At 32.3% G+C, this 27,878-nt stretch overlaps 1 protein-coding gene across 1 annotated transcript in view; it reads right to left on the reverse strand.

Moving 5' to 3' along the window:
* Nucleotides 1–27,878, reverse strand: part of LOC126772775 (C3 and PZP-like alpha-2-macroglobulin domain-containing protein 8) — a 225,646-nt gene that overhangs the window by 60,896 nt on the left and 136,872 nt on the right. Inside the window, exons 6-7 of the mRNA XM_050493340.1 lie at nucleotides 16,984–17,207; nucleotides 10,941–11,096 (exon numbers count right to left, since the gene is read on the reverse strand). Of these exons, the coding sequence (XP_050349297.1) occupies nucleotides 10,941–11,096; nucleotides 16,984–17,207 (380 nt within the window). The remainder of the gene's footprint in view (nucleotides 1–10,940; nucleotides 11,097–16,983; nucleotides 17,208–27,878) is intronic.

A 27,878-nucleotide genomic window follows, 5' to 3' on the forward strand; every position in this document is an offset into this window, starting at 1 on the left:
TAATAGTTTATATTCAACCGATACAAAATTTGTGGCGTAATCACGACGACCTATTCGAAGTACAAAGGATTTAATAAAATAAAGATTAAAGATTGAGGTAATATATTAAAATGAGACAGGTAGATTAACCAGACAAAGCTCGTACGCTCATTATTATGAGCATAAACAAACAGTGCGCATAGCAATTTCATATATTATTTTTATAGTTAAACAAAGGACCTAAAATATTAATATGGAAACCTAAAAACTTCTAGCCAACACCGAATAATTTATTAAAAATACCAAATATAGTATATACAGATAAGATTCTGTCAAAAGAAAACTGAGTCTAAAAGGTATGCTTGTATTTTGAAGGAGGTTTCTTCCAATCTTTCTTATTTTACGTTATTAATTAAATAATTAATTTAGTAATTCTCGATTTAAGATATTATGAAACGTATTGGGAGTTTGAAACGTAATTTTAACGTTCAGCTAGCTAAATCCAATCAGCGTAGATTAATTAAATTAGTCTGGCATAGCTTGACTTAGCAAACTTGCTTGTGGTTATCTTGCGAACATCTCATGCGCTGGACGTGATTAGTATCGAACAGTCCATACAATACTATATTAAAACGAGACTATATATTATTAACAGTGCTAGGTTATATATATCAGCTTATCGCCGTCCACTGCTGGACGAAAGTACTAGGTTATAGTATAGTTACTACTCGTGCAGCTGCAGTGTATAGCGAGAGTTTGTGTGAATCACATACCAGTTATTTTCGAACGAACCAGATTCATTACAGAGACCAAGAGGTGAGTTTATATTTATTACTAACTATAGGCAAAAAAGTAGACAAAAAGTGGGTAACTTTTCGTCCACTTTAATGTACGCGACTGTACCTTTTCTTTAAGCAGTTTAAAATAAATCCCTTAATGTGTCTCCGCTTTTATGTAGCTTATTCTCCGTGGATTGGGCTTTATTGTGGTTTTTACCATTATTAAGATAATTTCTTCAGAGGGGGGTACATAACAAATTAATTTAATAGTAGTTGTGTTTGGTGTTTTGTAATTAATTCAAAGTTGTTTTATTACTCTAAATTGGCTTACTAACACTCACTCCTGTTTAATTTTCTACTGTATACCCAAAGCCAACATTATAATTACACTATAAGGTGACTGCGATGAGGTGACTGCAATCAGCTTTTTGATAATTGCCTAAATAGAAAGGGTTTAGCTTTTTGCTTCAATGATTTTGCGATTTTGTCAGGTTTAAGTTTGCCTGTCAATTGAGTTAGTATATAAGACAACTCATGAGTTAAATTCCCCAGAACAATTTCTGAAATTAGGGCCGATGGCCTTCTTTATAGCAAAGGTAAGATGTTTAAAGAACTGTCATTGATGTTCCTTTGTATTGAGGATGTACTCAATAGGTATTAAGAGGCGAGAAGTTTCGCATTTGTCAGATGCAGAGAACGCTAAAAGCCTAAAATTAATTCAAACAACCGTTATAGAAACCAAGTAAAAAAAATGCATTTCTTGTAATTTTACTTGTGAAACTGTTCTAAGCGTACAAATATAAGTCTTCTTCTTCAATATTATTTCAGTGCCATCACAATAAATTCTAAAATATTAACTATTTTAACAAATTCGCCGTGAAATCGATAAATGCAGGACGCAGACTCAGAAAAAATAAAATAAGCAAAGTATTGAACCACAGCTCCGAGTTGGATTTTAATAAGCGCGGTGATCTTTACCATGTGCGAGCATAGTTTTTTTTAATCCAGTAAATGAAAACTATCCCAAAGGATCGTCTAGAAATTACCTCTATGTACATTGCCTACTTGAAATAGATTTCCAGCACAAGCTCGTGTAAGTATGTCGATCCTAATTATGATTCCCGTCATGTGTAATACAAAGTTTCACTTTGAAAGTAATTGTATTAATCCCAAAGCACAACTCAAGTTAACTATTGAATGTATTTCTATCCAATTCGCAATCGAATGAAAGTATATATTATTGTGCCTCGTGTCAAAAATGCTAACAATTCCCATGAAATAAATAAAACTATAAATGAATTTGAAAATGACTAAATATATGATATTAAGAAATAAAAAAAAATGACATATAAATATAATACGTGACATGTGCCAATGAAAATATAGAACAATATAAATGAATTTTGTGCTTAGAGTCCCAATATTAATAATTTATGCAATAAAATTAATAAACTTTATTTGCTTTAAGAAGAATATCTACAATTATTGACCAAAGGACAGCCTTATTGGCATATCATGGCTACGTTGCATCCAATATTAGATATGGTATTATACTTTGGGGCAATGCAATAGAAATGAACAGAGTATTTCTCATTCAAAAAAAATATATTCTAGCAATTTATAACAAAGATACAATGCAATCATGTAAACTCTTATTTAAAATCTCAAATTATTAACGTTACCATGCATCTACATATACGAAGCAGCGTGTTTCGTAAAGAAATTCAAAAACAATTACTTTGAGACTAATCGGAATATTGTATCATTTAATACGCGATATCCAAATAAATTGTGCATGCTACCGTGTAAAACAGCTCTCTGCTCAAAGAGTTGTGACCGTATGGTAGTGAAAATTTATAATAAGTTTATACGAATATTGTTAGATTACAATTTTCAGAGTTGACATAGCTCCGTAGACATAACACGTGGTTCTTTATTAAAGATTCCAGCATCAAATTGTCGGTTGAAATTCTGATGCATACCCATCAAGTATGTATTAGAGTATTAGAGTAGTGTAGTGGAGTTAGCTCCTAAAAATCGCCTTACGGGAAGCCTACGTTGCTGACTACAAAATTACATTATTGAAATGAATTTGCAATGTCATATATATTTTATGTAAACGTTATAATATTATGTAACGTATATGTTTTTTAAATACCGCAACAACATCTATTGCTAATTCTGTAGCTATCTTCATCGAACGGAACAAATTATAGTCTTGTTTTTCACTTAGATTGAAAAGTATTTCTGAATTTCCTGAATACTTTTGTATCTAAAAAAATATTTTTTTAGAAAATTAATAGTTTTAAAGTTACAATTGTAAATAAATATCATTTTCGATTCTAATGTATTTTTAAAATTTTGCATTGAAGTTCAAATAATTCACTGTTTTAGTTGACTATTTGAGGTTTTATAAAAATACAATACCATTATAAAATAATATATCGTGCAATGGTTTAATGTATACAATGTAATTATATGAATAAATAATCACGTCATCCTTACAATGTCATAAAATGATTTATGTGATATTTAATAACGATAAATTTTATTATAAAAAAAAATAAACCTTCACAATAAATATGTGAATAGAATTTATTTTTAACATAGTATAATTTTAATAGAAAATACTGAATTAAATTTCAAAATATATATCAATTAATTTATGTTTTCATATTTAATTATAAAACGAATTCATGTTTATGCAAGCCATTTAACTGATTAGACAAACAACTTAGTTCGTCCAAAGTGAATCTTCAACTTCAATTAATGATCCCGTGGTTAGACCGCAGTCTGCAAATCCACCAAATGAATTGATTTCCAACTAAATTTCAGCTTAGCTAACTCTTTGAGACACGGGTCGGTTTTCCGACGAGCGTCAAATTGGATTCCATGGCTTAGTCACGATAAAACTAAACCATAGTTTGTTAATTGCAATAATATTTCGGATTGGTATTGACGAATTTGAAATGTAATAACTTTTGTTTGTATTGTAACGTTTGTTCTGAATTCATCACAAATTTTTTTTGTTAAATGACGAAAAACTCTATAAATATTTTTAAACAAAGAGGAAAAGTAAGCAAACAAATATATTATAATAAATATGATACACTTTGATATAATAATTAATAATATAACATAATTAAAAATGTTAAGAGTCTGAAATCTTCTATTGAAAAATTATATTTTAAATCTAACTACAATAAACAACCAATAGCAAGAAAGATAATGAAAATATTTCATCGTGCTTTTAATTAAGGTAACCTTCTCAAAAATAAGAAAAAAAAGTTCGCAAACGTAGATCGATATTCGAGAATCAAAAGCCTTTCGAGCCTAATAGCCTAGGCTGATGGAGTTTTAAAATCGATCAATAAAATTTGTCTCCAACAGTCATCGGAGTTGGCGATCGAAAGTTATATTAATAGTAACCATCTTATTTGATAGTCCTCAAAAGTTCACAGACCATCCGATAATGGATTTACTTAAAGTGAGCGTTTACATTTTCGTTGCCAAAATTTTGTAACATTGACTTCAGATTTTAGACGATCAAGCAATAAAATTAGTGTCTTATGGACTACTATATTTAATTTGGTTAATTAAGTAACTTGGTTATTTCAGAATGAACCATTTAATTTATACTATCATTTTCTAAATATAAACTTACTGGCAAGATAATTGCGTATCTGTGTAGATATGCTTATCGATTATTCTACCACTACAAATAAGTTTGTATTACCATGGTCAGGATTTACGGTTGAGTGAGCCAGTGTAATTAGAGGCAAAAAAGATATAACATCTAAGTTTCCATAGCTGGCAGCGTTTTTATAGAAATGATTTCCTTGGAGTCCATATGCCTATCTGACTTCTTATTTATATTTAAAAACTGATAAAATTTACTATTTTCTAGGTTTTTGGCTTGGAAACACCTGGCCTCCTCACACGTGGTTTAGTAGTGGACAAAAACTAGATTTATAATATTAGTAAAAATAGCACCATGATATAAATCTGATTATTATCATTCAAGAGTATAATTATTAAGAAATCCCAAAGCTTAATCCTCTTTTACTTAAGACCAAGATTAGTATACTAATTTTTTTAAAAGCGTGCTCTTTCTACGAATTTAATGGAGCGAGGGATTATTTGACTCTGGCTTGGCATAATTTATCTGGTCGATGGAGCTTGGTCCGGAAGTTCCCGTTGAAAAAATGTACGCCGATAAAATACTAAGAGTATTTTCAGAAACACTCACAAAAGAACCAGGATGAACAACGAGAGTAATTGTAACAATATATTAACGAAGTTATAGAGAAAATGGAGAACCATTTTTTAGTAAGAATAATGTAAAATGTTTTTGTTTTTTTGTCAGATTGGCAAAGGCTTTTTGCAAGCCGTCTGGGTAGGTACCACCCACTCGTGATATTTTACCGCTAAACAGTAATACTTTAGTATTGTTGCGTTCTGGTTTAAAGGGTGAATGAGCCAATGTAACTACAGAGAAAAGGGACATAACATCTTCGTTCCCTATGTCTATGAACAGTGGTGACCACTTAACCGTAAGTGGTCCGTTTGCTTACCTATAACTTGAAAATAAAGCAAAAACAATTATTTTCTGTCAATGCGACACTATCTTTGCCACCTAGTCGTCCCATGTTTATACATAAATATAAGGAAGGCTTATAAGGAATTTATTTCAATTCTACAACAACTGGGTTGCTTTTGCAAATTTATTTATTGCACACAAACGATCGTACAAGGAATAAACTAATAAAAGTGCACAAAGGCGGACTTATCTCGAGTTGAAATCTCTTCCACCCAACCTTTGGAAGTACTGAGAGGAGAATAAATCAAATTCATAATAAATAAACGTAACATAAATAATAACAATATACTATAATATAATAATAATAAATCGATAATATGTTCTAAAAAGGGTCATACACATCCATGATTTGCAACTTTCACTTTCAAAGATAATTAATAAGGTGAATTGCGAATACCAAATAGAAAGTCATTCCATTTAATTTAACAGCTGTTAAGCAAAGATGTCAAATTAAATGATCTAGAGGAGGTAGAAGAACTTACAGGTATTGCGAGCTTAGGATAGCTGATCGATTTCAGTCGATCACCACCGACCGCAGATAAATAATGTAAACGATATTTCAGATAAGAAGGAGCGAGTAGATTTATATAGCAGCAAGATAATGTGCATATTCCTTCTTAGATTTCATATCGAAATTGTTATAGAACTTTTTAACTCCATTTTGTTTTTCTAGTACAGGTAGGCGGACGAGCAAATGGGCTACCTGATGGTAAGTAGTCACCAATGCCCATAGACATTGGCATTGTAAGAAATGTTGACCATCGCTTACATCACCAATGCGCCACCAACCTTGGGAACTAAGATGTTACGTCCCTTGTACCTGTAATTACACTGGCTTACTAACCCTTCAAAGCGGAACACAACGATACCAATTACTGCTGTTTTGCGGCAGAATATCTGATGAGTGAGTGGTAACTACCCAGACGAGCTTGCACAAAGCCCAGCACCAGTAATATAATTTATTATTTTTAAAATAAGAACAATGATAATTCATTATTTATCTATTATATATAATAAGGATATATAAGACAAAGATAGAGATTAGATAGGCATATGGGATAAATTGAATGAATACGTAAGATGGATAGACATTAATAAATATTAATGGAAATTGCTCTTACAATACCCGACGTCAATAATTACAGTCTGATACTTGGCAAAGATTTGAATAAGTAATTACAAAAATAACTTCAGCGATTTCAGATTTATAAATCGTTGAAAGCACCGCACATGAAAAATACTAATGATTTAAAAATTAAGATAAATGCAATTATTAAATACATATGCAACTCATATGATAAACGGTATGAGTTTTATTGTAACACTAACATTACAAACAAAGTATTTATACGTATATAGTATTAGTCAAATTATAAGTGTTTAAATTTCATAATTTCAAATTAAGTAAAAAGTGTATATTTTTAGTAAAAAGTAGAATATGCTTAAATACTTTAAAAGGACTGACCAGGACCAATAATAATTATTATTATAATTTAAGTTGCAAAATATGTCTTATCGCTCAATAATAAGATATATAATGCAGTGTAGATAGTTCGTCCTTATATCGATCTTTATATGTTTACGTGTGAACTTTACTGATAAGGAAACCTGTTGTAAGGCCATAATGGCGTCGAATAACCGGGAAACTTGGTTATCCGTCCTCTAGATTAACGCTGTAATTGAAACCAATCTCGTCTTTACTATTATGATCGACTTCTAATAACCATGCTAATTGACATGAACACGAAGCGGCTACAAATTGTCATACAGTTGATAAATCTATCTAACTTTGAAACATAATATTGAATTTCTCATCATGTATCATGTATGCAAAATTTAAGTTCATCCAAAACCGTATGTGATATTTTAAATACTTTTAACGATTTATAATGTAATAATGCGATATTTGGTGATGATAAGTTTTAAATTGAAATTATGTCACATGTGTATTCTACCAACCCGCATTGGAGCAGCGTAGTGGAATAAGCTCTAAACCTCAAAAAGGGAGAGGAGGGCTTAGCCCAGCAGTGGGACAGTTGGGACAAACAGGCTGTTACTGTACTGTAAGGTTTAAATCTCCTCCCATTCATTTTCAAAGAGTTTGTATATGTAATAATAATATCCAGGCACATTTTTCAAACACGGCCATCTGATCCCAAACTAAGCAGAGCTTGTACTATGGAAACCATACAACTGACATACTACATATACTACTTTTCTTTTGTAAATACATTATGTTCACAAACAAATATGTTCATGCACACAAATGTCTGTCATGGGTGGGAATCGAGCCCACAACCTTCGGCGTGAAAGGTACCTACCAGGCCAAACGGATCTATAATAACCCAAGATTACTGGGTAAAACTAAGTTTCCATTGAAGGTGTCTATCTAACTAAGCATTAGATTAGCGTGGTGGTTTCATCTCTTCTTCATCTTATGTTATATATAGAAACATTATCAATTTGTATTTGAGATTATCAGACTTCGTTGCCGTTAGAACGATCACCATGAATGTTGACACAAATGTATTTTTTCATCAACCTTTCATATTTTACTCGGTGGGAATGCTTTGTGTAAGCCCATCTGGATAGGTACCACCTACTTATCACATATTCTATAGCCATATAGAAATACTTATCGTTAGTATTGTTGTGTCCAAATTTAAAGGGTATGTAAGTCGGTGTAACTAAATGCACAATGGAGATAACTTATTATTACTTCCCAAGGAATGGTTAATTTCTATCAGGGTTAATCATTTACCATCAAGTGGCCCAATTGCCCGTCCGCCTACTATTTAAAATAAATCTAAAACTGATGGGCGTGACAATTAGGATATATATAGGCAGGAGGACGTGAACTATTTTTTGCTAGTTAGTCACAAATCATTACAAAGTATAAAATCAAAAACTCTGTATGTCATGTTTATTATGCTTTCAAACAGTGTGTCTCGTCTTGTCACGTTCATTGAAATAATTCATAAGATAGTTATCAGGTCTAAAAGCACTTTAGCCGGATTGCCAATCCCGTTCAGGCAGCGATGTATTTGCATGATGACTATGTCATAACCACTCCCGACTCAGTAATTGCTTTCCTCCAGTGACGTTAGGAAGATGGATTTTAAAATTGCTTATAGTGCATTTTTATTTAAAACTTGGAGTGAATTAGTCACTCCTTAAAGTCGTATTGAGACCTATTTAGAGTATTAATCGACGCTTCGATGTCAATCCTCAAGATTTTTATTGAATAAGGAATGTTTATTAATAATTTAATTATTTCTTAACTTAATTAAGTATTTCTTAACTTTTTAAAACAGTATTTCGTACTACATAACTAGGCCATATATTTGAAAAGTTTCTATGTAAATTTATCGATGATTTTCTATTTGCATATTTAGTTACTTTTCGCCTGAGGCATTTTAGGATAAAGATAAAATCATTTCCTTTATGTTAAATGTCTTAAGTATTTTTGCAGTCTTTATCCTTATGAATATTATAAAATGCAAAATCTCACTGTCGGTCTACTTGTTTATTTCTCAAGTGCTATTAGTATTTTGTATTGCTAAGGAGGATTAAAGACAAAATTCGTCTGTAAGAATTTATTACGTTTTTTATTATACCATTCTTTTCAATGCAGGAATTACAAAAAAATTATCATTTACAAATCGCTCAAATTTATTCGCCCAGTTGTAATAATTATTTGATTTGATGTATGTGTGAGTATAATATGAATATATCTTTCATATAATAATAATATATTTATATGAGTATTGACTCAATTATAAAGAGCTTGATTGTGATAAGAATGATAAACATGCTTACAAACGAATCATCATTTTTATATAATAGGTATAAATGAATTATTATAATGTATATAACCAATGAAGTGCGTATATAATATTGAGTGAATCTCAAATCTGCGATTCGGTAGCTTTATGTTTAATTTATTCATGTAAATGAATTCATGAATTATGCAAAAGTGCTTGAAAATTTAACTTCAAGAAATTATATTTTGATATGTAAGTACTTATGATTGTAAATATTTCTTTCTCTCTTAGTGATGAATTGCATACAAAAACTGTAATAATATTGTTATAAAATCAGTAATTAATAGTAACGTTAGATGACATTGCAACATAAAAAAAATGTATTTTATATTAATATCTATTCCATAGCTACTTATTTTCAAAAATATTATCAATAAAATAAATGACATTTAAATCGTTTTTTTATATTTATATTATATTTTTACCAACATCAAAAGTCTATGAAGATAAATAAAATAGAACACAAACAATTTTAAATATCGAACCGATTGGCTTTTAAAAAAATACATTTCAAAAGAGTTTGAATAACGAATCATTATTTATTATTAAATACAATATTTGTTATTTATTTAGTCATAAATTAGTTATGAAAAATAAACAACGCACTCAAAATTTCAATATACCGCAAAATATAATCCAAATCAACGCTGCACTAACCGTCCCAGCTTTAGCTAGGATTAACGTAAACGGAGTAAAGGCTGAAAATATCGTCATTTGTATTCCGTGCCGGTACCTATGATTACTATCCTGGGGTATAGAAGTTTCACAAGTCCCACCAAGCCCCATTAATGAGGCGATTAAACTAAATTAGGTCGGAGGCGCGAACGACCAATTCGGACGTGGAGTGATCGGGATAACTCTGATCCGAATTAAACAGTTGTTGGTGACATTGCGGTCGATAGACGAAATTCGATTCCAAACTTTAAAATTACACTGAAATTTCTAGTCTGGAATTTATTTTATTACTTTGATTACTTTTCGGGTTTAGATGAAAGGGGGTTCAGGAGAATACAAGCTTGGTAGCGAAATGTAATACATCTTTGTTGATTTGGAAGGGTTCTGTGACGTCAGCGCTGGGTCTGTACTTTGTGTGTTTGGTGTGTTTTGTTTTCTTTTTATTTATATACTTACTTTTTATATTAAATAACTAATATTTTTTGTTTATTTTAACTATAATACTAAAAAAAAGGTTTTTCATGTCTATTTTAAGGTTCAGAAATAATAAAAAATTAATTATTGATTTTATATTAAATTTAGCTAGGTATGACACTGTCATACTGTACAAACAAGACATTCTTTTCTTCTAGTTTAAATTGGGTCAAACCCAAGATATTTAAATTAATTTAAGGCCAACAAAGATATCAAGTAAAATACACACAACATACTCAACCCCTATTGGACCAGTGTGGCGGAATGAGCTCCGACCCTCAGGCACATTTTCATTCTTTTTTTAAGAATACTTGTAAAATTATAGTCCTTGTACCGTTATATTCTGTGTGGTATATGTTTAGGTTTTGTTTCATAAAAAGAGTCGCGGGAAGCCGTTGGATGTGGGCAGCGCAAGACTGGCCAAAATGGAAATCCTTGGGGGAGGCCTTTGTCCAGTAGTGGACGTCTTTCGGCTGAGATGCTGATGATGATGACGATATGTATAAGATGGTTCATATAACCAATAATTTTCAGATGTCCACATAGACATGTCCTCGCAAGTTATAAATAATTAAAAAAAAATATATAATTCTTAAATAATCAACATACTTGTAAGTTCACGTATGGAGCGTCAGCCATCACAGTTGGTACGATAAAGCCGCCTTCACCAGTGGACATGTCGATATCTTGACTGTAGATGTCTGTTTTATCATCATACAGCTTTACTCGGACTCGAACTTTCTTCTCAGTACTCATTGCTTCAACCTGTTAAAGATTATACAGAACATGTTAACATCTCCTCACGCTGTACGCTTAATTGGAGGGGTAAATAGGATTTATAGTAATTCCTTAAAAAAGAGCTTTGCGAGTATTTTTTTTATAAAACAGTGCTGTGCCATACATATGTTATATTAATTATTTATGTGAAACATCTATTAGCGCTTTGAGAGTGAGCCCGACTCGTATACCGTGACGTCAAACGGCTTAACGCTCTCTTATGCCATCATGCCCTCTCTCTGCCGCCTCTCTATTAAGTATGCATGGCGCGTCTAATATATATATATATTCTTCCATGTTATGTATAATTTGGATCAAACTTGATTTTGATTCATTTCTATTTCGAATACTTCAAGGTCATTGATTTGTACATATTTATGAAATTCCAAGCACGATGAACGTTTCCATTTTATCAAATAATCCATCGCTATTACTAAAACGACGTTGCGTCGCCGACTTAGGCTTAATTAAGTCATTTAGTCGACCCGACCTGGCTTCGATCCAAAACCTGCCGACAGTCTCGATATGAAATACGAGTAGATGTAATTAAACATTATCAAGAAGTTTGAAGCGCTATTCGTTTGATCATTTCACCAAATCGCTGAATTGTTTGTGTAAATTGTTTGATAATGGTTTTTATGTTTGCTCAAACCATTTAAACGTATTCTTCTTATTTATAAATTGTTAAGTGCCGCCAATTTTGAGACGTTTTTTTTAAACGTGAAGGCAAAACATGAAATTGCTTTATGATCTTATTATAGGGCTTCTTGCCCTTGGTTACTTTGTTACACTGGCTCACAGAAATCGCAATGCAACAATACTAAGTATTGCTGTTTAGCGGTAAAATATATGATAAGTGGATGGTACCTACCCAGACGGGCTTGTACAAAGTCCTACCACCTAGTGACAAAGCCCTACCACATAGTCCAATGTTTTGTATAATTAACTATAAAGGCTTATTTATTTATACGCAATAACTTACTACTGCTATATATTTCAGAATTTCTGAAAGTATATCCTACATAAATAAATATAAAGTAAAAATATATTTTTACTTAACAGTTTTTCATTATAACAAATACTAGAATGTTTTTCGCTAAATCTTTAACATTTACTCGAGCATTACCAAATGAATTATTTCCAAGAACATAACAAAGAACAAGGCATAAACATCGAAATATAACAGGCAAATATACGAGAATTATAACCGAGTACATGATGAGGATTACTCACAGTAATGAGGCAATCAATCATGGGAGCACAAAAACATTCCGATAGTTACACTAATTCAAAACAGAGTGATGCAACAAATAGTATCATGATACAGGGCCTTTTCGTTAGACAGCCTTAGTAATTTATTATATTGTATCGTTGCCAAGACACGAAAATGAAAGGGACACGCCGAAGAATACAAATCTATGTGTAAGGGAATTGTTGTTTTATGTTTTTTTTTTCTTTGTGTAGCTTGAAATATAATTTGAATATATACAGAAGGTTTCTTAAAATGAGTTTATTATACGAATGTCGGGGTTAATGTATTATTATGTTTCGTATACGAAGTCCTAAATATTCCTGCTTGATATAAGTGAGAATTGCTTCGGTTAAAAAATATATAAATTCATTATTAAAACCTTGAATATGTTAAATAGATTTTTAAACCAGCGTAAGAAGTGATAAGAATGATAGCGACGAGTATCGGTATGACTCAGTATACCCTTGGATTTTAACGGAAGTTTGCAGGTTCAAATACTGAGAATAATCACTTAATATTAGTGTTCTTAATTTGTGCTTTGCGGTAAAAGAAATTATCGTGAGAAAAACTGTACGTATCTATTATAATCCTGCCACATGTTTTTATGAAGTATTCAAAGACCATATTTGACGTAGCGTAGGGAAATGAATTCCAAATTTCTCCTTCAGAGATCCTCCTGGCTTATGGGATATTTAAGGGTTGTCACGTAATTTCATCACGTAATTATAATGAAAGTTACTATCAGATTCAGATTCGTTGTCTAAAATAGTCTAGTGTGAAAAGTGTTTTTATGTTACATGCAGGTGGACGGGAAATGGGCCACCTGATGGTAAGTAGTCACCACCGCCCAAAGACATAGTAAGAAATAATAACCATTCCTTACATCGCCAATGTGCCACCAACCTTGTGAGCTAAGATATACCCTTATATACTTATATACCCTTGTGGTAGATGCATTGGCTCACACATCCTTCAAACCGGAATACCGGCTATAGAACTAAGCATTGCTGTTTAGCAGTTGTAGTTATGATCTGCACATATACTTAAATAATTTAATTTTAAAATACAGCAACATTTGACATAATACTCGTAATATTATTTTCAATGAATTTATTTGACTTCTCAATATCATGTCGAATCAAACGATCGCTTATTGGTCGTTTATTGCGTCATCAGCTACTATCGACCAATGACCATTAAAATTCAAGTAAAATTCGTTAATATTACTTTGACTAACGATTTAAAAACTTGGGAATAAATATTTTTCATGAGAAAATGGTAATATTTCTTATATATTGTCGTTCGTTATTTGAATATACGCTTTATTCAAAAGATATTTTTCCTTAAATTATTTGTAACGTTAGAGTGTAATTCTTATGAGCACTTTGTCAGCCATATAAGGTATCCCATATGCCGTAAGAGAGAAAACTGCTCTCATTTTGGGTCTTAGAAAAGAAATATGAGTGTAAAGGATGTTATGTAATACTGTGTTTTCCATGTTAAGCCCTTTATAACAATTGCTTTGAGAAAAAAATACGAAATTCGATATCAAATTTCGAAATTAGAAACAAACATGTTTTTTTGAATATTTTTTTACAATACCCAATATTCTACTGTCGACCTGTACGTATTAGAATAATGGGAGCCATTTTATTTACCTTCACTGGAGTGTATATTATGTATAGTTGGAACTTGAGTATGCGTACACTTTATTATTGTGGGTCAAATGGAATTTTAAGCTAATTTCATTCAAATGATTGAGCCGAAATTTTGTATGCAATTTTAGTACACAACAAAAATTTCTTAAAATTTTGTACGTTTTAGTATATAACTGGATTCAATATATTTATTTCTAACAACTATTATTAATCATCATTTCCAAACAACTATATCATGATAGTAGAATGATAACAGTCGAACTCTTACGAACTTTCTTATGTATGTTGTTTGGTGGGTGACTAGTTAAACAATGTGTCTTCTTCTTTCGAATGTCAAATCAATAATGACAGAAAGAGCAAAATATGCTTTGTAACTAAACAGGTGCTGAAGCGTTTATAAGGAAAGCCGTTTGATTCTAATTCAAGTTTTGTAGATCGACCTGAAATTGTTACATCATCATATCGTGAATATAACATTAATTAGTATATATCTTTACAATATGCAAGAAATTGGACAGTAGAATGATCAGTGATTATGTTCACATTCACTACTATTATATATTCTAGACAGTTAATACGGTAACTCGAGGAACATTGACTTAACATGTAACACGAGCGAAGCCAAAGTCAACACGTCCTAACTGAATAAATATTGCGAATCCAATTATTTTACCAAACGCTTTCAGTCACTCAGACTTAATAATCTAAAAATCAACAAGCACTTTAAGCAAATAAATTAGATTAAATTTAATGAACAAGCTTTAAAGCCTAAACTTGATTAACAATCAATTAAACAATTATTATTAACATAGTATTTTTATCAAAATAGTTAAGTTTTATAATTGTGCCTTAAGGGTGACTTACAACTTAAATGTGAAAATTCATTGATTTTTATTTGTGCTCATATAAACGCGGGTTCGATTAGGTTTATTGAAATTTTTATAGGAGCCGAGGTGTTCCATTAGTTTTACTTCCAATCCACGTGAATCTCACTTTACTGGTGGTAGAGCATGGTTAACATTTCTTACAATGCCGATGTTTATGGGCGTTGGTGACCACTTATCATCAGGTGGCCAATATGCTCGTCCGCCTTCCTATTCTATATAAAAAAAAAGAATCTCAACTGATCATTACGGGCATAAATCTTCTGAGTGTCGGATGAAAACCAACCACATGTGTATTCACCAATGTTCATACAGCAGCGTTATAGAATAAGCTCCAAGCCTTCTCCTCAAATGGAGTGGAAGACATTAGTCCAACACTATGAAATTAGTAGGATGTTACTTCTATTTTCGCGTAGTGCAACTGTTACGATAAATAGTCGAGTTGATTTTTTACGTTGATTATTTTTTTCGAGATATAGGTAATTTTGAAAAAATAGCCCATCATTGGACGCCTCGCAGATGTGAAATTTCGAAGTTGATGGCTATCGAAATAATTTATATATAATTATTAACATCATATATAGCAAAAAAGTATACAGTATGCGCGTTACATGAACACAGGGGAGTAGAGAGAGGCGGCGTACAGTGGGAATGACGGTATTAGATCTTCATACCTCTCTTAGTTATCGCATACGAGTCTGTCTTCCATGCCAATTCCCAAGGCGTGCCAATACATGTTTCACAACAAAAATCATTAAATATGCGGCGAAATGTGCAAGCACTGAGCAAGATGACCCAAATATTTATCTATGCGTATTATATTTACAGTTATAACACTTGCTTTTTATGTTGTATTCAAAAACATACTATCTCAAAATTTATAACTTTACTCGACTTTTTTAATTCGTAATTTAAATTTGAAAAAAACAGAAACAACATCAATTAAATTTAAACAACAGAAACTAAATGTTCAAACTCGTCCAGTTGTATTACATGAAAACTGACTAATATAAATTGCTTTAGTTACAGTTATGATTTCGCTTCTTACTTTAGGCTATTAGCTCGAAAGGTAAACTTTAGCTGTTAAGGTAATCGTTAAATTTAAGATAATGTGAGCTGTCGTGAACTTCGTATATGCGTGGAAAACAGAATATGTATAATGAAGGGGTTTCTTAATTGTCACGTATCTGTGTTGCTGATCTAGTGGCGCATGATTGTCATAAATAAATATACATGGTGGTATGCATTGTGCAAGCCAGCCTGGGTAGGTACCAACCAATTACCACATATCCTACTACCAAACAACAATACTAAGTATTGTCGTTTTCTAAAAAAGGGCACAACATCTTAGTCCTAAGGTTGGTGGCGCACTGGCGATGTAAAGGACGGTAATTATTTCCTACAGTAAAATGTATATGAGAATTGGTGACCACTTACCATCAGGTGGCCCATTTTCCATATCGCCTATCTATTTTAAATTTAATAACATATAGTTGGAGTTCCGTATTAGTTCATACAAAATAATTAATAAGGAGCTGTCCGGAGTTCGTTAATGATTTAAATATTATGAATCACGCAATACCGTGAACGCTGTACCTGAACTGCCTCTGGCCTTATCCGATTCTCATACCTTTAAACTATTAAAGTATGTATACATAGCTACTTTATTATTATATATAGCTACTTATAAATTTAAAGGGAGTATACCTGTACTGTGTACACGTATATACTATATACTAATATCTTCTATGCGCTTGACTATTAAAAAAATTGCTATGACCGAAATTTTGGCAGAACTGATTTTTATTTTCTTCTTCTAAGTACATTTCCTAAACTTTCATCTAACTGTTCTATATATGAGTGCAAAGATAATATAATGTGTTAAAACTTATAGAATTTATTTTATTAAATCTACAATTGAGTATGGCGTAAGAAGAGGGCAGATTTTATGTAAAGTTAGGTAAAAGTACGTCCTTTTCAGTACCCTGACGACGTGTATGCATACAAACATTTATATATATATCATAAATATATCAAATAAAAATTCATTTAAAAATGTACAATTCTCTAAAAATACTTACTCTACCAACAAATGGTAATCCAGGCTTGTATCTACGACGCATGCTGTCTGCGAATTTCAATTCCACGTAGTGTTGTTCAGCAGCTGGGGTAGCTGGAGTTGTACTGCCTAATCCGGAACCAACAGTAAGCTCCACGCGTGCAGAGCTTCCACCACAGCGAGCCTCGATCCGCCATGTTCCAGAACGTCCTCCAGCGGCCAGAATTGCGCTAAGCTTGCGTACACCTGGTGACAAAAAGTAAAATAAACGAGTTACACAAAATAATATTGTAACATAATATTAGGTCCTTACATATGAAATTGGCGTTTTGTATATAAGGGAGGGATTGTTTGGAGGATTGATTGGAGGGATTGTATATAAGGAGGGGATATATATCGGGAGGAATATAAAGTCAATTTTGTATTTGTAAAATATATTTAATTACTAAAAGTATGCACTGTTTTATCTATGCACTTTTGCCATCTCATAGGTAGTTCATTGATCCCTTTACTAAAAAAACCATGGGGGCGAGAATCAATAAACTCTTTCAAGGCGGTTTGGACTGCCGCATCAGAGTTGAATTTTTTTTCTTGTAAGAAGTTGTCCAAATTCCGGAAAAAATGGTAATCTGTTGGAGCAAGGTCCGGGGAGTACGGTGAATGTCGCAGACATTCCAATTGTAGCTCATCTAACTTAGTATTTTGTTGTGCAGTGTGTGGTCTTGCGTTGTCGTGAAGCAGCAGTGGTCTAGAGCGATTGACCAATCTCGGTTGTTTAGCAGCTAGTTATTCCTTCATGGTTTGCAGTGACTGACAATAGATATCTGCCATAATCGTTTAGCCAGATTTTAGAAAGCTGTAGTGAACGACACCGGTGGTAGTCCACCAAACACTCATAAGTAACTTTTTCTGAGTTAATTTTCGTTTAGGGCAGGTTATGGCTGGGTCTCCAGGGTTCAACCATTGCGATGAGCGCTTCCGATTATCTTACAGTATCCACTTTTCATCACAAATAATGATTCGATGTAAAATCCCTTCATTATTGTGTCGGTTGAGCAAAGTAACACAGCAGTCGACGCGTGTTTGCAAGTTCGATTCACTTAATTCATGAAGTATCCATCGTTCAAGTTTTTTTTACTTTCTCGATTTGCTTCAAGTGGATTAATACAGTTTTATCACTTACCCCGAAGCCTGCAGCTATCTCTGAAGTGCTTTGTGATGGATCCGCTTCCACAATAGCCTTTAATTCTTCATTTTCCACTTTGGCCTCCGGCTGTCCACAGGGTTGGTTCTGAAGGTCGAAATTTCCAGAACGAAAACGTTGAAACCAAAAACCTACCGTGCTTTCTTTTGCAACACTAGCGCCGTACACATCATTAAACCTTCGAGCTGTTTCTGCAGCACTGGTGCCACGGTAGAACTCGTACTCGTAAATATACCGATATTTCATGTTTTCCATTGTGCGGGAATACGCGACGCCAAAGAAAAAAAAATGAGGAAAAAACAAATGAATGACTGTTTTGAAAACTCAAATTTACCAGTTAAATGAATTTATAAATTTGAATTTGGAATTCTTAACCAAAGAGGAGATATTTCAGATCAAAGAGGTCAGTACGACAAAACGATAATTTCATATGTAAGGACCTAATATTAAACTATTGAGTAAAGTTATCTCGTTTTAATAAATATGTGAAGCTTAATAATTTTTGCTCCTAGACACTGGCGCTGTATGGATTTTCTAGATAGGCATTGCTACTATTCTTTAAAAAAAATATTCTATTACGATAATCTTTAAAATCAAGCACCACTGAATTTTCATGTACTTCTAATTTATTATTAATTTTCATGTAATTATAATTCATCTCGTGCTTAACGGTGAAGGAAAACATTGTGAAGAAACCTGTACATGTCTAATTTCACTGAAATTCTGCCACTTGTGTATTCCAACAACACGCAGCAGCAGCAGCTGGAACATTGTGATGGAATAAGCTCCAAACATTCTCCTCAAAAAAGAGTAGAGCAGTGGGACTGCTGGGCTAATGCCTCCTCCATGCACACTGTTACTTTAATCTTTAAAATAAAGTAATAAAATAGTTTAAGTAAATATTAACTGGTTGAGTAAAAGCAAAACTAGATTTGTCACGATGATTATTATATTATCATATCATAATGTAAAAAATATATCAGTCTACGTTTACCTTTGTGAAGGCGAGAAATTGAGAAACACATATTCAAGATACAATAAATAAGACTGAAGTCCATTGTTAGAAAACGATTTGAAATCTGAGAATCTTCACGGAACCACGGCTTGTATACGAATACTGTAGAATTTCCTTTTATATTATAAACTTCTTTGACTACACTGAGTAGGTTTGTCAAGAGGTGTTTCGTTGATTCGCAAAAACACAAAAAAGATTTTTGCGATCGTTCTCGTAATATTTTGTTCTCCAAAAGAATATATGACATTCAAAAATAAAATTTAATATTTGGAATTAAACATATTTTATTAGCTCACTATAGTATTACATATTATAATATAGGTTAATATATCATCAAATAAATTTGACAGGACTTCTACTAGGAGGGTATAATTAAATATTTTATAACTATCTCTGTTACACGTAAGCCGATCTGATTTTTTTTCTATGTGTAGCCTCCAGTTAGTAGAGGAGAAAAGAAAAATAAACAATTTTGACATTGAATTAACGTGATACCATTGGTCGAAATCATTAATAATTTATGGTATTCATGAATTTGCAGAGAATGGCGATTTTGATTGTCATTAAGGTATCAGATATTTAGAAGTAAAATTGGATATATGTAGTTAGTGGAATAGTGCTACATTATAAACAAATGTATATTAATCAACAACAATTTAGTGCACTGTATAGCCCGAGCAAAGAGAATATGTAAATTTAAGGTTTGTTTGTCTTCCCTTCTGTGATTAGAATAGGGTAGGATATAGATCGGTTTCAAGTTGATTATCCCCTAAAATCCCCTAAAATGTGTCATCCTTAAATGCATAGTTCTAATGGAATTCAAGCTTAAACAAATACATATTAGAGAACATACATATATGTATATGTTAATATAAATTCATGTCATAATACGTGCTAAGTATTAATAGTACGTTCTGTTACGGTTATCGGATTTCGAAGAAAGTTACTGTGCATCTTAGAAATAGGATTAAAAAATAGAACATTTATCTCGTACGCATATAAGTTGCCTCTGAAAATACTACATTCTTACAAATTTCACTTATAATTTATACATTGGGAGTCAAATATTATATAACTAGCTGTGCCCGCGGTTTCACCAGCGTATAACTTACATAAAACCCTACGGGCAGACTTATAATATTTCAGTATATACAACATTTTTAGTTTCATTTTCGTAGGATATTCGTATTTATTCAAGAAAATAAATACATATGTATGTATGAGAACTTTCAAACAACCTACTTAACTACCTACCGTACCGTAACCGTAACAGCCTGTGAATGTCCCACTGCTGGGCTAAAGGCCTCCTCTCCTCTTTTTGAGGAGAAGGTTTGGAGCTTATTCCACCACGCTGCTCCAATGCGGGTTGGTAGAATTCACATGTGGCAGAATTTCAGTGAAATTAGACACATGCAGGTTTCCTCACGATGTTTTCCTTCACCGTAAAGCACGAGATGAATTATAATCACAAATTAAGCACATGAAAATTCAGTGGTGCTTGCCCGGGTTTGAACCCACGATCATCGGTTAAGATTCACGCGTTCTTACCACAGGGCCATCTCGGTACCTGTTTTAATAATATGTCAAAACTATAAAAAGTAATAAAAACTGTCTATGTCTATTTTCGGTCTTATCTCGATATCTTATATATATAAAAATATAAGAAGATATAAGAATTAATAGTTTATAAAAACGAATTTGCAAATAATGCATTATCATAGAACAAAATTGATTAAAAGACATATATCTACGCATGGGCCAGTTAACCGACATATACCAGCATAAGCTACACCCTATTTAATATTATTGATTGAATAGATCTGAGTTCAACTTACATTGGAAGTTCTAAATCTCTGAAATTGTACATTTTTTACTTTGTTTTGTTCCTATAAACTTTCAATCATCATCACTTTACAGAATATAATTTGGAGGTAGCTAAAGTTTCAGCAAATTCTACTGAACAGTCATTTTATAGCAATTTTATCGTATAAATTTTCGACGTGATTCTATTAATTGACATAGCTCTATTATTTAGGAACCGATTGAAATAAAACAAACACTAAATTTTAAATGAAGTTAGCCATAAAACATTGGTGAAAATCACACTAAAATCCGTTAAACCGTTTCCAAGATTAGCTTGCACGAACGCACAGACAAACAGATAAACGGACAAAAATTCTAATAATCATTGTTTTGGGTTCTATTGCGTTGATAACGGCCCCCGGTAATCATTTTAGTGATATGTCTTTAATAGCAGCGATCAGTTACAGATTTATTATATGGATAGATAGTAATAATTTTAATTGAGTTAAATTTAATATTTTAAGTAAACTTACTAAGTAACGGTTTCGCAGTTTTATTGTAATTAGCTTTAAAATATTTGTCCAAATGACAGTGTAAATGACAAAGCTTATCTACTTTAAATATCAGAAGTGATAAAAGTATTTGTTTCGATAAGAATCAATTTGTTAATACAAAATATGTATTTTGGAAATAAATATTAAATTTTATTGTATTTTCGATTCACTATTTTAGCGATAATGTCTTACACATAATAGATATATGCTGTCGCGGACATTTTTGTAGAACTATTTAAGAGATACAATTCCACCATACATTATATTCGTATAACTCTTACGGTTTTTGCAGCGCACGCCAGAATGGCTCGCAGGTAGGAGAATTTTTTCCGACTTACGTGACACTTATTGTTATATTTTGACCAATTTAATCAATAGCTGCATAAATTATAGCTTATTTGTTATTCTGATATATGAGCTATATTATTGTATTCATTAAAATCAATTTAGTGGTGTTTGCATGCAAGAGTAACAAACATCCATACAAACTTTCGCGTTTTTAATATATAGATAGATAGATAAATTATATCATTATGGATTTTTTTAATTTATTATTTACATTTATGGAATAGGCATATTTTTTTTGTTAAGCATCTCTAAAACCCTTGATAGTCGAATTTCGTTTAACAATATTTATTGGTCTTATAATTTACAAATAAAATGCGATGAGAATAAATTCCCAAAGTGTGTTGCAAGGATCTCAAAATAAAAATGTTAATACCGTTTTTTATCTATTCATTTTACATATTATACTAAAAAAATACATCCCGGATAGTTGAATCTTGTTATATATGCCACATAAGCTATAATACCAATAATTTAAGAATTTACTTCCAAAATCACTAGAAACATGAGAACAAGAAAGGCAAGAATAAATTAAATACAAAAGAATAATAATATCAAAAATACTCTCGTTTTTTGTAAGACGCAAGAGGCGTTTTAATTAAATTATTATAAATGAATGAATCAGTCAATTTCCTAAAAATACATCTAATGGGGTTGCGGAGGCGGTATCAGAGCGCTGAGTAAAAAAATCAAATATTAAACATTGAAAAGATGATAAGGACAAAAAAATAAACTATGGGCGACAGAGCTTCGCTCGGATAGCTTTTAAAACATAAGATAGTAATTCAGAAATACAGGAATCTACAGGAATCGCCCTTATTTGTGATAAAACGACATTAGTAAAGTCAAAAATAGCCCATTTCAAACATTATCCATAATCAGAGGTATATATATCAAAAATCATTTCGATCAGTTTCCTTAAAGAAGGACAAATTATCAATCCACCAGGAATAATAATTATTCCTGCTTATAATACTAGTTAGGATGCGGTGCAATGGCTTATCAAAATTGTTGAAAATTTTTCTCCAATAGACAAAACTTTGGTTTCAAAATATTTTTTTCATAAACTTGTGGACAAATTTTTCGACACTCGACCCAATAATACGACGCGTCGAGCCCTTACTCACGATGTTTTTGCTTCAGGATATGACACATGACTTCCAAGGGTTGACGAATGTAATTAATCAAAAGTCAAGTTCCGGTGACAGCGAGACACGACGCGTTTTCATTATTAATGTATTAAAACAAAAGGAAATGACTAAGCTACCGCAACTTGGATTTTGTTAAGCAAAACTGTTTTTATTCTGAAATTCATTGCCTCGTTACTTTTATCGATGACTAGATGCGCCAATAACTTGATTGATATGTTAAAAATTTAATTGTCAAAAATTTTAACTAAAGCGAAGGAAATAGTGAAATGATTTCAAAGAGGATTAATATGTATAGGAACAAGTAATGTATTTTATCACAAATGATGAATACAGTAACAGCCCGCGAATGTCCTACTGCTGGGCTAAGGCCTCTGAGCTTATTCCACTACACTGCTTCTATGCGGGTTGGTGGAATACATATTTAGAATACACATAATATTCAGTGGTGCTTGCCCGGGTTGAACCCACGATTATCGGTTAAGATTCACGCGTTCTTACCACTGGGCCATCTCGTGGAATATGAAATGATGGATATGTCTACGGTTTGACAGATTGTTTGACGTATAAGGTTTCTGTGGATAGTTGCGTGGCAAATTGATACATTATCAATAATTATCAGTGATCTACTAAGCAATTTACAAAGAGTAAGTGTTTTTATTTTAATAAATCAGTTAATTTCCCTTAGGACAGAAGTATACGCGATTCCTCATACTTTCGAATTTAGCCTCCCACGCCAAAAAACTTAAAAAATTCCGGTATACAAGATATATGTATATTGTGTTAATATTGCTCACATAGCTTTTTAGATGCAATTAACTTTTTAGATATCAATCAAGTCCTTCATTCTTATTTATTGTTGTAACGCATTTTTTCATAAAATAGGTAAGCGGAAGGACAACTGGGTCACCTAATGGTAAGTGGGCACCACCGTCGATAGACATTGGCGATGTAAGAAATAATAACCATTGGGAACTAAGATGTCACTTGAGTACAGGGAGTACTTATACGGGCTCAGTCACCCTTCAAAACAAAACCCAATAATATTAGCTGTTTTTCGGTAGAACATCTGATGAGTGGGTAGTACGTACCTATCCAGATGGGCTTACACAAAGCCCTACCAACAAGTAAAGTATTGTAAGTTAATACTTCAAATAAATAACCTTTTATACCAAAATGTTGATATATATATATTTCTATAGAATAGGAAAGCGAACGAGCATATGAGTCACGTGATGGTAAATGGAAATGTTTTGTTTATTTTTATATTCGCCGGGAGGGCAAATGACTTTACTCCACCTGATGGTAAGTGGTAGTAGAGTCCAAACGCGACGACGGCCAGTACAGACGGGAAAAACGTTCTGCACTAGCCGCCTTCGCCTTGCCCGCCCGCAAGATGCCTCTTCACGCCTCGTTTGAAGGAACCCGGGTTGTAAGAGGAGGGAAACACGTGAGCTGGTAAGGAATTCCATTTTTGGAAGTGCGACAAGGAAAGGAGTTGCCAAATTTCTTTGTTCGTGATGGAATTGATGTCACAGTTAGGCGATGACATCGAGAACCAGCTCGCTTATATCATCAATGCGCCACCAACCTTGGCAACTCAGATGTTATGTCCCATGTGCCTGTAATTACACTGGCTCACTCACCCTTCAAACCGGAACACAACAATACCAAGTACTGCTGTTTTGCGGTAGAATATCTGATGAGTGGGTAGTACCTACCCAGACGAGCTTGCACAGAGCTCAACCACCAGTGATATGATAAACAAAATATATCAATCTTTTTAACTTAATGATGATTCTCAATTTTATATCTTTTATTTAAAAAAAATGTCTATATATCATCGTAATATCTACCAGCAGTTTTCTCACTTCGTATCTCACTTATGTAATGTTAAAACCGACTGACGGTGCTTTTTGATTGGTCTTCTAAATGTTATAGTTATAACAGTCAATGTCGTATATCGTATTACAAGCTGAACCTGGCATTTGTTCAATTGTAACGGAGGATAAAACTGCGTGCAATAATAAGTAACAAAATACTATACAACTACATCATGCACCAATTACTGTGTATTGTTTGTTACACGTTTATAAGAACTAAAGTGTTAAGTTGTTAGCAAGCAGATGTAGGATGTTGGGTTTAGTAATAATATGAAATATAAATAAAACAGATAATGAAGAAAAATAATCAATCTTCAGCTTTGTAAAGGAACCAATAAGTATGGACAAAGCATATGAATTATAGACTTATAACGAATATTTATTATCATACAAGATTTAATTATAGCAAATTTATCTTATGTTTCTTCGTAATATATGATTCTTGCCGATTGTTATCGCTAGAATCTATTTATCTAGCGAGTACAAAAAAGTGGTTATTTTAATTTAAATGAATCTTGTTATCGAATGGATTTTATAGTTTTATTAAGGCACTATAATTTTGTTAATTTTAAAGTGAGTTTATTTGTTACGCTTTCACATCTTACCTAAACCGATAGTTATGAAATTATACATACACGTTGTCAAGATTACAGTAAAGGACATAGGTAGGTTACCTTTTGTAATAGATATTTATTTGTATTGCCTCCATTGGTTACAGAACGGCTTCTTCCCTTTTTGCTCAGATCAGATTTGCGATGAAATCATGATTTGTACAGTAGCTATTTTTTGCCCTCAATGTTAATATTTCTTGTGTTTTTTTTACTAATTAATAAATATATTTTATAATAAAACAAAATTAAATAATTGAATTACGGTTTGTCTGCTATGCTTTACAACTGTTATCATTATAGCTGTCGTAATCGGCAAAGTCATCTTAAGTGATTATAGCGACAGTGGAGCTAAGACGAAGAGAGACTTAATATAAGTAACTAGTGAATTAAAAAAAAATGTGCGCATCTCGGGACGCTTAGCTGATGTGAAATATCGAAATTGACGGCTATCGAAAGAAGTTATAATTAATGAATTACAACATTAAAATATGATTTAATTTAAGGAGTTAATAAAAATAAATTACATACATATACATGTATTATTAATTATTACAGTAATATTTAAAAACGAAACAAGAATGTAATACACGCAGCACGCACACAAAAGAAAGTCGAGAACGTAATTATTGCCGTCGCAGTATACCGGCTCGTGTGTCTTATAAGGCGCGGCAGTAAATGTTTAACATTAAAATTCTGATGTTTTCTATTCGAAAGATTTTTGGTTTAGCAATTTGGGTCAAAATAAATCTAATCTTTTGTGATGTTATCATATTAATAACAGAAAATACCCTTATTTAGAGGTCACATCAAATGTATGTACATACAACTAGCACTAGCGGTCACGGCTTCACCCTTGGAAAGTAAACAAATTATATAAGCGCGTTTTCAGTACGACACGTATGTTGAAGTTCTATTGACAATATGAGATATTTTATTTGCCTTGCTATGAATAAAATAATAGCACTTTGAATGGGTTGACGAGAAGAAGACAAAGATTAAGGGCCAGAGCTTTACAATCGTAATTTCGCAAAATCTTACCTCCATTTATGATATCAAGTTTAATATAAAAGTTGATGTGCCTTTATGTCTTATAGTTTGCTTATATATACACATAAGGTATACTCGAAATCTATCTTAAAAAAAAGTGTATTGATGAAAAGTGAAGTGACATAAATTTATTTTAATTTTATATAATTGTAGTACTCTTTATGTTTTATTGTATAAGGCGAAACGTTCTACAGTTTTATAGTTCTAAATCAAAGGTGATGTTAAAATGCTTATAGTTCTTATAGCGCCAATAGTTCTTATAGTGTCTATGAGCGGTGGTGGCCATCTGGTGCCCATTTGCCAGTCCACCTACACGTAGGTGGACTGGCGTAATAAAAACAAAAAGTGTACGCATGCATATTAAAGAATGATACCCTGCAGATATGAAATAACCATTTTTAATCCAATTATGTTAATTAACGAAGATTCAAATTTACTTTTAACATAATTTATAACATGCTATATATATTTATTATTTCATATATTATTCTAAAAAAGCATAAAGTATTTCTTTATTTATCCTTTTTTATATTTATATTTGTACAAAAAGATAATATAATACAAAAAATAAATAAATAGATCCTCTAGACCGATTTCGGCCACGGCGCCCAATCTCAAGAGAGATTAGCAAACTACGCAGGAGATATAATAGTGCACAAATGTGTGCGCAAACACAGATGCACTCTCTATTCCATAACTCTCATAATCCGATGGAACGGCAATCCGACACGACCGGAATGAGCCTAGGCACAGGACCAACAAAAATCACAAAAGGTATTATTATAAAATAATAAGGATTCACGGCCTAACTAATAAACGTTGTTTAGTAAGTGATTAATTTAACAATGCTGTGTCTTCTTCTTTCAAATATCAAGTGAATAATGATAATAATAATAATACTAATATCCTGAGACATTGTTTACACACGGTCATCTGATCTTAAACTAAGCAGAGCCTGTACGATGGAAACCAAACAACTGATATACTACATATACCACTTTTCTTTTGTAAATGCATACTTATATAGATATTTACACGCAGACTCAGGACAAACAGACATGTTCATGGACACAAATGTCTGTCCTGGGTGGGAATCGAACCCACAATCTTCTGCGTGAAAGTATCTGCCAGCCACGCCAGCCGGCCCGTCTTAAAATAATAACAGAAAAAGAGAAATCAATGTTTAAATAAACAAGTATGATGATATCAATAACGATACGTCAAATAAAAATGAAACAATAATAAGAGTATCAGAAAAGTTTTCAACAAGCATGTTAACACGCCAAGGGTAGCCCATACCGTTGTCA

This window comes from Nymphalis io, chromosome 13, assembly GCF_905147045.1.
Source record: "Nymphalis io chromosome 13, ilAglIoxx1.1, whole genome shotgun sequence".
Classification (NCBI taxonomy): domain Eukaryota; kingdom Metazoa; phylum Arthropoda; class Insecta; order Lepidoptera; family Nymphalidae; genus Nymphalis; species Nymphalis io.